Genomic DNA, 15086 nt, shown 5'->3' on the forward strand with positions numbered 1-15086 from the left:
GGCTCGGAGGAACCCTGACAGCAATGCTACCTAGTTGGATAATGCTTTTCGTGCAGCCACAGGACGTCGTGTTACGGTTCAAACTGTGCACAATAGCCTGCATGTAGCGCAACTTCACTCTCGACGTCCAAGGCGAGGTCCATCTTTGCAACCACGACACCATGCAGCGCCGTACAGGCGAGCCCAACAACATGCCGAATGGACCGCTCAGGATCGGAATCACCTTCTCTTCACCGATGAGTGTCGGATACGCCTTCAATCAGACAATCGTGGGAGAGGTGTTTAGAGGCCACCCGGTCTGGCTGAACGCCTTACACACACTGCCCAGCGAGTGCAGCAAGGCAGAGGTTCCTTGATGTATTGAGGTGGCGTTATGTGGGGCCGACGTACGCCGCTGGTAGTCATGGAAGACGCCATAACGGCTGTACGATACGTGAATTACACCTTCAGACCGATAGTGCACCCATATCGACAGACTATCGGCGATGCATTCGTCTTCATTGACGACAAATCGCGACCCTATCGTGCACATCTTGTGATTGACTAGAGTGGCCAGCTTGTTCTCCAGACATGAACCCTACCGAACATACCTGGCATCGATTGAAAAGGGCTGTTTAGGACGACGTGACTCACCAACCAGTCTGAGGGGTCTACGCCGAATAGTCATTGAGGAGTGGGACAATCTGGACCAACAGTGCCTTGATGAACTTGTGGATAGTATGCCATCAATTCAAGAGGACGTGCTGCTGGGTATTAGAGGTACCGGTGTGTACAGCAATCTGGACCACCACCTCTGTAGGTTTCGCTGCATGGTGGTACAGTACGATACGTGTGGTTTTCGTGACCAATATAAAGGGCGAAAATGATGTTTATGTTGATCTATATTCCAATTTTCTGTATAGGTTCCGGAACTCTCGGAACCGAGGTGATGCAAAACTTTTTTTGATGTGTCTATATAACTTAAGTAAATTGTTTCAATTTTATATTCACTTCGCCCTCCTCCCGCCAAGGTTGAGAAAGTGTCCCTTTTCTTTTAACCCCAAGTATTTACCAGCAGTTATAAATGAACATGAAAAGTCACAACTGCAAGAAACTTCTTTTTTATGAGGTTACCAGTGTCGGTCTGTTTTAGATCATCTTTAGACATACCACCATGGAATCGTAGCTCCGTTCTCTGCCATGCTCTACCATCATGGTGATGGGTCTGAATATGGTCTAAATCAGCCTGTATTGTTGATAGAAAACTTCTGATTGCGCAGTGCAATTCAACAAATACAGAAGTAAATAATGGTATTGTATTATTATTCTCTATAAAAAAGATATCACTATATTAACAAAACAAATTACGTAGATTCCTGCCAGTGCAAAAAAGAAAGAAAAAATGCGCATGGGAACAGAGATTCAACACTTCACAGATTACATTTGTGATTTTAAAACAATATGCATTACAACTATTATTCTCTACATGTGCAATACACCATTACGTTTCCCCCTAATTGGTGTGGTACATACATAACTTGGTGAATTTTCTTCTGCACTATAATCAGCAGCTTCACTCACCGCTAACTCTTTACAAAGTATTTCAATGAATAACTGACAGACGTTATTCTCTCAGAACATAACTACAACAACTGACGATAGCGGGAGAGGAATACGTCACGCATTGAGATGGATCGGGTCATGAAACATCGAACGGGAGTCCCATTGGACAGCCTAAACTCATCGATAGGAAGGGGGAGGAAAGTAAAGGAGAGGAGCACAAAACAGTCACGATCTATTTTAAAAGGATGAATGGGTGGAATTCTGAAGATAGGAGATATTCTTGAAAATTAGGTCCAAATTAAGTTAAAATACAGCATTTCCCGGGAGATAGGGGATAGGTAGAAATCTTAAAACGAACAGAAGGCGAAAACATTGTACCTGAAGCGACTGCCGCCTTCCCCCAAAAGTGGAAAATGATTGTTGTGGTTCGTGTTGGGTCATACAAAGAAATGGCTTGGTTCGCTCTCCACCTGTCCTTCGGTCACTGACCCATCACGTCACCCGACTAAAGTGCCCATTGAAATGAGAACGTACACAGGTAAGAAGACTGAACTTTTACATGAGTGCGCTAGGTGTTGAATGGATTTATTACACAGAAGTAGGATTTTGCAAAACTGGTGGCTCCCTTTCTTCCCGGAGTTCCGAATTTTTGAAAGCCTAAGGTCAGCCCTTCCCCTAATCCTTAAATCCTCCTGAACCCAAATTTCACATGGAAAGGAACACAACTGGGCCGTGAGTGGGGGGGGGGGGGGGGGGGAATCGAGGGCGGGGCAGTGGAGTGGTGGGGGGAGGGGGTGGAAGTGCGAGTGCTGAAGAAATATTAGCGAAAATCTGAGGAAGACGAGTGTGTACTGGCGCTAGTACTGGAGCTGCAGACAACAGTTGGCACATTTGGTTGGAATGGCGCTTGCAGTTCCGCTTCTCGACGGGATGGGAGCGCCTGCTGCTGTTGCTGGGGCTCGTGGCGGCGCTAGGTACGGGCGTGAGCCAGCCCCTCTCGATGCTGCTGTTCGGCGATCTGACGGGCGTCATGGTGGACTACGGCTCGGCGGTGATCAACGCGTCGCTAGCCGGCCAGCCGGTTCCGGAGGCGGCCAGGACAGCCTTCATGGACGGCGTGAGCAGTTTCTCAGTCTACAACGCCATCCTGGGCGCCGCCGCTTTCGTCCTCACTTACGTCTGCATCTTCACCTTCAATTACGTCGCGCACAGGCAGGTAAGTACCGTGAGTCACCACACGCATAGAACTAGGAGGGTCATTTCAACAGCTCTACATACTCTAAATAGACTCGAAGAAAATCTATTTTACAAACTACCTTTACACACCTTCAATATAATCTCCATTCTCACTTATGACAGCTTCCATCGTTTTGGCAACTTCTGTATTCCGGGTAGGTCACATTTCGAAAGCTTCTATTCTCTTCTTGTCCAAACTATTTATCGTCCATGTTTCACTTCCATACATGGCTACACTCCATACAAACACTTTCAGAAACGACTTCCTGACAATTAAATCTACACTCGATGTTAACAAATTTCTCTTCATCAGAAACGCTTTTCTTGACATATCCAGTCTACATTTTATATCCTCCCTACTTCGGCAATCAGTTATTTTCCTCCCCAAAATAGCAAAACTCATCTACTACTCTAAGTGTCTCATTTCCAAATGTAATTCCGTCAGCATCCCCCGACTTAATTCGACTACGTTTCATTATCCTCGTTTTGCTTTTGTTGATTTTCATCTTAAATCCTGCCTTCAAGTCACTGTCCATTCCGTTCAACTGTTTTCCCAAGTCCCTTGCTGTCTCCGACTGAATTATAATTTCATCAGTGGAGCTTAAAATTTTTAGTGCACGTTGGTTTCTATTTGCAGCCGAAAATTCAAAATCATCTCTTTCAATTCCATTAACAGTAGTATCCGTTCACATGGTTAGAGATCTTGGGAATAGCGTCACAACTTGGAGTCCGTGTTTGTTTTGTACCCAGCATTCTGATAACAAAGATGCAGGATTGTACACAGAACACATTTGGAGACACTAAGCGTGGCCCGATGATCGGCACAATATGTCCTGAGCAGTCATCGTGTAACGCCGTCGAGTTGAATATCGCCCATAGCATCGTTTCGTTGATGTGGGAAACACGCTAAAAGGTGAGAAACATTCAACAGTAGAGCACGCAACGTGACGGTGTGCTGCATTTAGGAGCAGTGTCGCTAGATTCACTCCTGGAAATGGAAAAAAGAACACATTGACACCGGTGTGTCATACCCACCATACTTGCTCCGGACACTGCGAGAGGGCTGTACAAGCAATGATCACACGCACGGCACAGCGGACACACCAGGAACCGCGGTGTTGGCCATCGAATGGCCCTAGCTGGGCAGCATTTGTGCACCGCCGTCAGTGTCAGTGTCAGCCAGTTTGCCGTGGCATACGGAGCTCAATCGCAGTCTTTAACACTGGTAGCATGCCGCGACAGCGTGGACGTGAACCGTATGTGCAGTTGACGGACTTTGAGCGAGGGCGTATAGTGGGCATGCGGGAGGCCGGGTGGACGTACCGCCGAATTGCTCAACACGTGGGGCGTGAGGTCTCCACAGTACATTGATGTTGTCGCCAGTGGTCGGCGGAAGGTGCACGTGCCCGTCGACCTGGGACCGGACCGCAGCGATGCACGGATGCACGCCAAGACCGTAGGATCCTACGCAGTGCCGTAGGGGACCGCACCGCCACTTCCCAGCAAATTAGGGACACTGTTGCTCCTGGGGTATCGGCGAGGACCATTCGCAACCGTCTCCATGAAGCTGGGCTACTGTCCCGCACACCGTTAGGCCGTCTGCCGCTCACGCCCCAACATCGTGCAGCCCGCCTCCAGTGGTGTCGTGACAGGCGTGAATGGAGGGACGAATGGAGACGTGTCGTCTTCAGCGATGAGAGTCGCTTCTGCCTTGATGCCAATGATGGTCGTATGCGTGTTTGGCGCCGTGCAGGTGAGCGCCACAATCAGTACTGCATACGACCGAGGCACACAGGGCCAACGCATCATGGTGTGGGGAGCGATCTCCTACACTGGCCGTACACCTCTGGTGATCGTCGAGGGGACACTGAATAGTGCACGGTACATCCAAACCGTCATCGAACCCATCGTTCTACCATTCCTAGACCGGCAAGGGAACTTGCTGTTCCAACAGGACAATGCACGTCCGCATGTATCCCGTGCCACCCAACGTGCTCTAGAAGGTGTAAGTCAACTACCCTGGCCAGCAAGATCTCCGGATCTGTCCCCCATTGAGCATGTTTGGGTCTGGATGAAGCGTCGTCTCACGCGGTCTGCACGTCCAGCACGAACGCTGGTCCAACTGAGGCGCCAGGTGGAAATGGCATGGCAAGCCGTTCCACAGGACTACATCCAGCATCTCTACGGTCGTCTCCATGGGAGAATAGCAGCCTGCATTGCTGCGAAAGGTGGATATACACTGTACTAGTGCCGACATTGTGCATGCTTTGTTGCCTGTGTCTATGTGCCTGTGGTTCTGTCAGTGTGATCATGTGATGTATCTGACCCCAGGAATGTGTCAATAAAGTTTCCCCTTCCTGGGACAATGAATTCACGGTGTTCTTATTTCAATTTCCAGGAGTGTATTTCCGAAGTGTCCGAATACGCACAACAGTATAACTCATATCTTGGCTAGAAACGTCTCACCAGCATATGAATCGCGTCCCCAGTCAATCTCTGTACAGTGGCTCATAAACAGTGCTGTGGTTTCTATTAATGGAGGATTAGCGATTTAGCTAGAAGATGATTCTGTGCGTCTGTTCATCTGTTCCACAATAGTGACGGATTAGAATCTTGATGATCTTGTAGAAAGAGATCGATGTGGTAGCGCTATTTCACACGCCTAAGGTGGCAGCATATTAAGAGCACGTAGGCCTTTTCCTCTATTCTAAAGGCGCACTGTGACAACTAAGGTCTGCAGAGACGACAAACTTCGCAGCGTAGACTTGAGTTTCGTCAGATGATCGACAAAGCAGGGCTAGGCTGTTCCACAAAAGTTTGACCGTGGTAAAACGTTCTGGATTCTCCTGCTTTCTCCCCGAACGTAAATCCGATTCAACATATATGGGTCGATCTGGGCCGAAGAAATGCAGCCGTAACACCAATGCTGCTGACCAGCCTGAGGCCCTTACCGACAGATGAGGTGTGGTACATGACATACTGCGTGTACGTTTCAAAGTCCATCTTGGCGTCACTTGTGGTGTTGAATAGATATACCACACGCAGTTTTATTTTGTGCCTGGTTTATACGTTACTTGTCACATTGTTGCCGGGCGGGGAGGGGGAAGGTATTAGTATTCACGTTATCAGTGTGTCAACTTTGTTTTGTGGACTCGAGAATTTCGCTTACGGATATGAGTGCGACATTCATAGTATAAATTGCATCCATAGTATGAAACGAGGTAAGCAAATAGTCTTAAAGCCACTGGATAAAGTGATATGCAGAATCTCAGCTTGAACAGTAGACAAAACACCGCTGCATTGCGAGTGAAGGTCAAGGTAATAACGTTATAGAGCACGTATGAAGTCAGAGTACGGCTGGACAGTTTCAAGTTGCTCACATTTGAACATGTTTTAAAAGGAAAAGGAGTATTGGATGGGCTTGTGAGACTCTGGTTGGACTGGACGCACAACACAGCGCCGCAAATAGATTCAGCGCATTGTCTTGTCCATTAGGACATCGACTAAGCAATTTGCAACTCAAGGATTCTGTCATCCAATGTCTAACCGTAGCTTGTAAAGACAGGCACATTACACAATGCTCTGCAAGAGGTCTAACTGGCACATCGTTACCCGTTCAACAGTCGGTAGGGCCTTGCAATGTCTAGATTGTCTTAGAAAACATATGGAATTAGATTTCATTTGGTCTGCAAGAATGATTTCTTTTTAATACTTTGTCTGTGGTAGCAGCTCGTCGTGAACTCGACCCCACTGAGGTGTTGAAAGCGTGAGAATTGGAGAACCGAATGCAGTTACTTTTGATTCTCGAACTAATCCTCAATCAAGGACGCACCAGAATTTGTTCTGCGTTAACCATGCTCCTATTACCATACGATAACATACTGGTTCTAGGGCTACAATGAACGTATTGGTTGTCAGAACCATTCTCGTTTTTGATGACGAGTTATTAAATACTAGCTGACACATCGTGTAGATTGGAATGCTGATGCTTAAAATTTTCTCGTAATCTCCTGGACGGTGTCTTTAGATTCGACACCGCTTTGTGGCACAATGCAGTCAAAATCCAATTCTGTGTACAGCCCAGACACCTTCCACAAAATTCACCCACTTTGAGACACTCACCGATCGGAAATTTATGTGAGCAGTTGGGGCGGCTTATTGTTAACCTGTTGTTGTTGTGGTGGTCTTCAGTCCTGAGACTGGTTTGATGCAGCTCTCCATGCTACTCTATCCTGTGAAAGCTTCTTCATCTCCCAGTACCTACTGCAATCTACATCCTTCTAAATCTGCTTAGTGTAGTCATCTCTTGGTCTCCCTCTACGATTTTTACCCTCCACGCTCCCATCCAATACGAAATTGGTGATCCCTTGATGACTCATAACATGTCCTACCAACCAATCCCTTCTTCTGGTCAAGTTGTGCCACAAACTTCTCTTCTCCCCAATCCGATTCAATACTTCCTCATTAGTTATGTGATCTACCCATCTAATCTTCAGCATTCTTCTGTAGCACCACATTTCGAAAGCTTCTATTCTCTTCTTGTCCAGACTATTTATCGTCCATGATTCACTTCCATACATGGCTACACTCCATACAAATACTTTCAGAAGAGGCTTCCTGACACTTAAATCTATACTCGATGTTAACAAATTCCTCTTCTTCAGAAACGCTTTCCTTGCCATTGCCAGTCTACCTTTTATATCCTCTCTACTTCGACCATCATCAGTTTTTTGCTCCCCAAATAGCAAAACTCCTTTACTACTTTACGTGTCTCATTTCCTAATACCTATTTCTTCTAATAACGTTCCTGAACTTAGTGCATGGATGCGTGTGGGACTGGAAGCTACCTCTCAGGATTACACACAGCCTCTGTATGACGCAGTGCATCAGTTTTTTAATGGTTTGTTGTAAAACCAGCATAAGCTGCTGAAAAATGTTTCTACATTACTGTTTCGATGTTACAGCCGTCGCACAGCAGACTTTAAAAATTGTTATGGTGTGTACTACATTTTTTTGGGTGTCAAAAATATAAAAGTTCAAAGCCTCTATTAGAGCGACTAATTTTAAATGTTCTTCATTGTCAATCCTTTTATACGAAATTGGAATTTCTCTGATGTGCGGATTACATATTCTTTAAAAACATGTTTACTGAGCAGTTAAACATGATAGTATAGAACTTAACTAGTGTTTTAGTTTTACTGCCCAGCAGTAACATTTTGGCAAAGTAACTGAGAATTAAACTTCGCATTCTCCAAGAGAACTATTTAAAATAGTGGTGTGTCATTCATAATGGATTGAAATTATATTGTACTATCCATGTGTGGAGAAAATAATTTCGTTCTGTGAGTGAGACAGTGTAGAAGGCGGTAAACGATTTTGTAACGTAAAATTGTAATGTAATGAATGTATGAAGTATAAGGTGGCATTAATTTCTTTAATTCATTTCCATTTTAAAGTCTGCAAATAAAAGGAAGCGATAATAGTATTGGTAAAGTGTCATGAATAACCTTAATTCGTTTCCATTTTATGCTCCGAAAATAAAAGGAAGGAGCAATAGTATTTGTAAAGAGTCTGTACTAAGAGAGGTTCAAAGGTGAAATAAGTTGCAAATCTCTCCTCAAAACTGTTTGCAAAGCTTTATAGCAGACCTCGTTTCTGCAAAACATATTTTAAAAGTTGATGACTGGATAATCGCTAGCCTATACAACGATGGAATACGGAAAATGAGCTCTGTCTCTGAAATAAGATAATAGCGTTTCACTGTTGGTGGTAGTATAAGCCGCCAGAAGGAGTAATGTATAAAGAAATTTTTGTACTACGTGAGCTCAATGCAAAAGTTGTCGATCAAAGTATAATAGGTTCCAGGCAGACTTCTGCTAGACAATGCTGGAAATGAGAACTGGTTGCTTCTGGGATAGACTTCTGTTAAAGAGCCACTATGACTACTTTTGGAGAAATTCATTCTAGACTAAATGTGCTTAGTAAACAAATCTCCGAAAACTATAAACAATTTTGATGATTTAATGAAACATCGATTTATTTTAAATGCAATTTTAGTTTTGTTAGAATGAACTTAAACGTACTCCAAAATGTTTTGTATTGGCCTAGTAAATATGCGCTGTTACTAAATGTAAAATGAAGCCATCCTCGTCCAAATTAATACAAAAAATAATAAAATTAAATTTTTGAGGGCCAGGATACGTCTGTGATATTGATACAAACTATCAGTATGGTTCAGACATTAAAATGTATCACTGTGGGAAAAGGAGCCCTCGTCTAACAAGGACTGTGTCGAAAGATACGGATGCATACGTGTTGGTGGATAGCTCTGCCAGTAATAGGGGTTCGTACGGATAAGCAATTAATTTATTATGTACGTAGTTACTAACATTGTTAGGGTAAACAAACCCAACCACCCGGGGGTGGGGGGTGGGGTGTCAGAAAATATCACTAACGGACTGCGAATTGCTTGATGTGTACAGGGAAATGGCTTGTACAGCTGCAGACTATGAAGAGAATCAGCCACAGTGTATTTGACAGTAACTAATAGATCGTATAGTGTGCGGCGTGTGCCCCATTCCCTTCATGAGCAATGTTTTTTTCTTGGATCGCTAAGGTTCCTCAACTTATGACAAAGAGTGTATTTTCATGCTGACAAATATCTTTACGAGTGTTTCATTATCTGCCATATAGTGCAGAAATAAAGCAGTTTGAGCCTGCTGGGCTTTTTGTGATTAAACTGCAACTCCCACCCTCCCTCCCGAAAATTACTCAAGGACTGTTGCTAGGTATCAACCCTGTAAGTTTCTCTACTTATAAGATAACGCACGAAACGATCGCCCTTTCCAGTCTAAGAGGTCATGGCAGCGTTCCAAGAAGTAAAGTGTTATTGCTCTACATTTTTCAGATCTACCGCATCCGCGACAGATACCTGAAGTCAGCTCTTCGGCAGGACATTGGTTGGTACGACTTGCATCAGACTGGGGACTTCGCCAGTCGCATGTCAGAGTAAGTACGACTGCTCAACAGCACTTCAACGCATCTTCGCTAGAAATAACCTACTTACTTGCTACACGGGTCGTAGCATGTGACTTGATGTTTCCCACATTTGCAATTTTTTATTATTCGGACCGTTGGAGACAGTGGAAAGCTTATTTACGTTTTTCACACATTTTAGTATTGTTCCAATTTCTTTACGGCAATCGTCTGTATCGGGCACAGTGTCGTCACCACTCTGAGCCGATCAGCTGTTCCTCTGTTCGCAGAATGCCACAAGTCACTAAGGCTCTTCAGCGCCAGTCTCGATACTATCGACAGTTTATGACTTTTTCGTGTGTCTGATGTTAGGCAGTATGTGCTCGTGTAACCAAAATAGCCAACGATTTGGTTTTTGGGGAAATATTACTCCAACTGGACTAGCAGTCTTCCTGAGGTGTTACGAACATCAGTTGTTTGATTGAGAGCTCGGTATCTGGATGCCAAACAAATAGTTGACATCTCGGCGATAATTATAGCTGAATTCGACTCCCATCCCCGCTAACCTCTTCGACGGAAATTTCTCAGCATCTTTCTGCTTGTAGCGAAGAAAGGTTGCCGAGACTTAAGAAACTAGTAATCGGTTCGATTGAATTTCGAACGCTGACCCAATTAGTCTCCGACATTACTGTTGAAACAGACTACTATTACTGAAAGTGAATCACCATGCTGATGTTGCCCATTACTACAAGCTCATCGATCAATATACAGGGTGTACATAAAGCCTGGAAACACTTTCAGTTATTTATTGCACAAGAATGAAACATTGTACAGATGTCGTACATATTGCGTGACCTGGCAGACATCAATACGGTAATCAAATTGTAACCACACCCGACCCAACATGGCATCGTCGACTGTGGCAGTCGCTTCCCGTATTCTCTCCCGGGCCTCTGCTACATCGCGTGGTTGAGGCGATACAAACACCAGATCTTTAATGTGTCCCCACAGAAAAAAGTCGCTCAGAGTGACATCTGGTGATCGGGGAGGCCATTTCACTAAACAGCTGTCCCCTTCTGTAGCACGGCCGATCCAATCGGTGCGGCAGCTCCGTGTTCAGGTACCCACGAACTTCACGATGAAAATGGGGTGGAGCCCCATCCTGCTGAAAGATGAACCGAGAGTCCGATTGCATTTGAGGCATCAGCCATTGCTGCAACATGTCCTAGTAGGAATACCAGTGACTGTGATCTAGGTAAAGAAGAATGGCCGGTACTGTTTTCGACGCTACAAGACACAAAAAACATTTACCTTTGAGGAATCACGCTCAAATTCAATGCATTCGCGTGGATGCTTTGTACCCCAGATTCGACAGTTATGCCTGTTCACTTTCCCACTAGTGTGAAAAGTGCCTTCGTCGCTAAAATTAAGCGATCAACAATGCCATCCCCATCCTCATCCGATTGTTACAACTGCAAACAAAACTCAAAACGCTTGTCTTTGTGGTTGTCACTGAGCTTCTGCACTAGCTCCAATTTCAATGCTCTCAAACACAGCTTCTGTCGCAGGACTTTCCACACTATCATTGCAGCCATTTCGAGTTCACTGGATGCATGACGCACCGATTTCTTTGGACTCCTTATTAATGTCTCTCGTACGCTCTCGACATTCCAGGCACAGGCAACCTGTCGTAACGAATTTGTTGTGCCAGTGGTAAATGGCCTTCCTTGTCGGAGGTTTCTTACCGGACTTGGTTCTAAATATCGGTTGAACAGTTGTAGCACACTTGTTTTCGTCGAAATCAAACACACAGAAAGCTCGCTCCACACGTGAATTCGCCACCTTTGGTAGTAGCGCTGACTATCTGCGGATTACCAAACTACGCTGTGGTGGTATACATGAAAAAAAAACCTCACGGTTTCTCTTCAAAATGACATATGTATGATATCTGTACAACGTTTGCTTCATGTGCAATAAATAATTGAAAGTGTTCCCTGACTTTATACACACCCTGTATTAGTCACCGTCTCAAATAGAGCATAATGCTGCTGAGCAGGTACGTGGCAGTCAGGAGGCGATTCAGACAGCAAGGTGTTGGTAAATACGAAAGAAAGGCCAGAGCCCAGAAGTTCATGTGAGGTGTAAGATAAGTTAATGATATTTCATTGGCACCAAATTTCACCACAGTTCTGCCCATTGCCTCCGTGGGCGTGTCACGCGATGGGAAAGTAGTCAAATCCCCCCCCCCCCCTCTCCACTTACCCTTTATCTTGACGCCTCAGCAATAGAGATTAGAGCCGCGACGCCCTTAGAGAAGAGTTTTAATCCCCGAGGTGGTGTCGGGAAGAGTCAAAAGTTGTCACGAACGACGTTTCGTCGCACATCGCCCTGAAAACTATCGTGTTCGACTGCGAAATTTGCGTAAATGAATGCCGAAGGAAAGATGTTGTTTCACTGACGCCCTTTACGTCACCTTATAACGCCTTTTGTTGTCGATTCCAAGCGGAATTGAACATGAAATTTTTTCGCCTGTCACCTATATGAGGACCGCTTCAACGCTGGGCGTCGTCGAGGCGTCAAATGAAGGCATGAAATGTAAGATCTTCCCATCGTGTGATACGCCCACGGTAACTTTGGACACAATTGTGGTGAAATTTTGTGCCAATGTGACACCACTGGTCCTCCTTACAGCTCATGAGAATGTCCGAGCTCTGGCCTTCCTTTCCGATATGTCGTTACATTTTGCTGATTAAAGCGTCGCCGTGCGCGAGGGTGACGTCACAGGGCGAATATGAATTACCATCAGCTGTATAATGGAATGACGACAATGAAAATTTCTACGGTACCGGGACCCGATCCCGTAATTCCCACTTATCAGGGTCAATCGCCTTACCATTTGACTATCCGAGAACAACTCACGACCAGACCCAAACTTCCATGTATCTACAACCTGTGCTCGTACATCCTTTATGTATATTCTCTCACAGAGGAGATAATTTATTTGAAAGTCGCTTTCCCGGTGTCGGCGGGTAAATACGACATTGCATTGCCTGTGTTATACCGAATTACGATATGCTGTTCCTTCGGACATTCATGATTGTCCAAAGAAACAGGGCCGACCGGTGTAGCCGAGCAGTTCTAGTCGCTTCAGTCTGGAACCGCGCGACCGCTACGGTCGCAGGTTCGAATCCTGCCTCGGGCATGGATGTGTGTGATGTTCTTAGGTTAGTTAGGTTTAAGTACTTCTAACTTCTAGGGGACTGATGACCACAGAAGTTCCGTAGTGCTCAGTGCCATTTCAACCATTTCGCAGGCACTGCGGCGAATATCACAGGCACTACAATATTGTATCGTATCGCGTTCGTAAATTGTAATGATGCGGAACAAGTTATTTGACAATCACATGCTGACGATTTGTAAGCCCTACTTTTAAAAAGAATGCGGACGTAAATTAGTAATGCCTACCCACCACTTTTTACACATTACAGCAATACAAATTATTCTACAGAATGGTAGTAGCTGTCAAAGAGATACTGCTCAGTTTTCATTTTTTTGGAAGCTGTCATGGTGCCTTCGATTACTACCGAAAGCTAACTGCCCCCACTGGCTTGCATTCGTGGCATGGCCCATATTTCTAACAGCCGTTTGCCATGATAACGGTGTATCCAGACGCGACCATCGATTTCGTGTAACAAGAAACGTGATTCATCCGACAAGGCGATACCATTCCATTGATCCACAGTGAAGTCTTGATAATCCCATCCCCACTGTAATCATATCGTTTGGTCAACATGGAAACGCAGGGTTCGTCTGCTGCTAAGCCCCTAAATCCAACAATGTGCACTAAGTGATGTGTTCCGAAACACTTGTACGAGGGTCACTCCAAAAGAAATGCACACTATTTTTGTAAAAATACAGTTTTCATTGTGCATGTGTGAAAGTTTTTCAGTGTGTAGATACATCCTTCCCGCTTGTTTTCAAACTTAGTTCAGCCTGTTCCCATGAGTGACGCCGTCACAGCATGTCTTCAAGATGGCTGCTACACATGACGTTCTTCAGAAGCAACGTGCTGTCATAGAATTCCTGTACCGCGAAAACGAGACAGTGGGAAACATCCACAAGAGGCTGAAAAAGGTGTATGGAGATGCTGCTGTCGATCGCAGTGCAGTTAGTCGGTGGGCAAGCAGGTTACTTGATGAAAGCGGGCACGGCAATATTGATGATTGTCCTCACAGCGGCAGGCCTCGTACTGCACACACTCCAGACAATGTGCAGAGAGTTAACGAATTGGTGACTGCTGACAGACGCATCACAGTGAACAAATTGTCACGCTACGGCGGTATATGGGGAGGGAAGTGTTTGCAGAATACTAAAAGTGTTGGCGTTATATAAGGTTTGTGCCAGGTGGGTTCCCAGGGTGTTGACAGTGGCTCACACAGAAACAAGAAAAACAGTATGCAGCGAACTTTTGGAACAGTACGAGAATGGCGGGGATTAATTTCTTGGAAGAATTGTAACAGGTGATAAAACATGACTCCATCATTTTTCACCAGAGACGAAGAGGCAATCAATGGAGTGGCATCATGCAAATTCAACCGAGAAAAAAAATCGAAACCACACCTTCGGCTGGAAAAGTTATGGCTACGGTGTTTTTTGTATCCGTAGGACCCTTGCTTGTGGACATCATGCCAAATGGAACCACTATAAATTCGATGCATACGTGACGACACTGAAGAAACTGAAAGCTCGACTGAGTCGTGTTCGACGACATCAACAAAGCAGGATATTTTGCTGTTGCGCTGGTTCCAAGATGGCGTAAGGCAATTTAGAGGGATGGAAATTATGTGGAGAAATGAAAATATTGTTCCTAAAGGTTGGTTCCACACACTATAAAACTTTCAAACATGTAGAATACAAGATGGATTTTTAAAAAAATAGTGTGCATTTCTTTTGGAGTGGCCCTCGTACCTACACCAGCAGTGTAACATTGTCATAATGACAATCACAGATCCTAGCTTACCCTGTTTTTGAAAGCGGCCAAGTCTCCGACCTCCACGTCCTCTGAAGAGGTATCGACATCCATGGTTGCACTATCCTGAGGACAGCAGCGCGAGAACGGCCGACCAGTTTCACCGTTTCCGAAAGCTTGATCCCAGGCGCCCTTTCTCAGAGTCGCTTATGTCATTGGATTCCTAGTGAGCAGCCCGTATCGTTTCTAGAATGATTCCCCAGTCGTCTTTGCTCTGTGTGTGTCAAGTGCACGCAACGCCACCAGGTTACACTGAATGTGCGGTGGACAGTGGTCATAATATGTTGACTCACATATATATAAC

General features: G+C 45.1%; 1 protein-coding gene across 4 annotated transcripts in view; it reads left to right on the forward strand.

Moving 5' to 3' along the window:
* Positions 1-15086, forward strand: part of LOC126354015 (ATP-dependent translocase ABCB1-like) — a 243714-nt gene that overhangs the window by 88079 nt on the left and 140549 nt on the right. For all 4 annotated transcript variants that reach the window (XM_050003336.1, XM_050003337.1, XM_050003334.1 and 1 more), the window contains 2 exons: positions 2456-2758; positions 9686-9786. In XM_050003336.1, coding sequence (XP_049859293.1) covers positions 2456-2758; positions 9686-9786 — 404 coding nt within the window. The remainder of the gene's footprint in view (positions 1-2455; positions 2759-9685; positions 9787-15086) is intronic.

The sequence above is a fragment of the Schistocerca gregaria genome, chromosome 3, assembly GCF_023897955.1.
Source record: "Schistocerca gregaria isolate iqSchGreg1 chromosome 3, iqSchGreg1.2, whole genome shotgun sequence".
Lineage (NCBI taxonomy): Eukaryota > Metazoa > Arthropoda > Insecta > Orthoptera > Acrididae > Schistocerca > Schistocerca gregaria.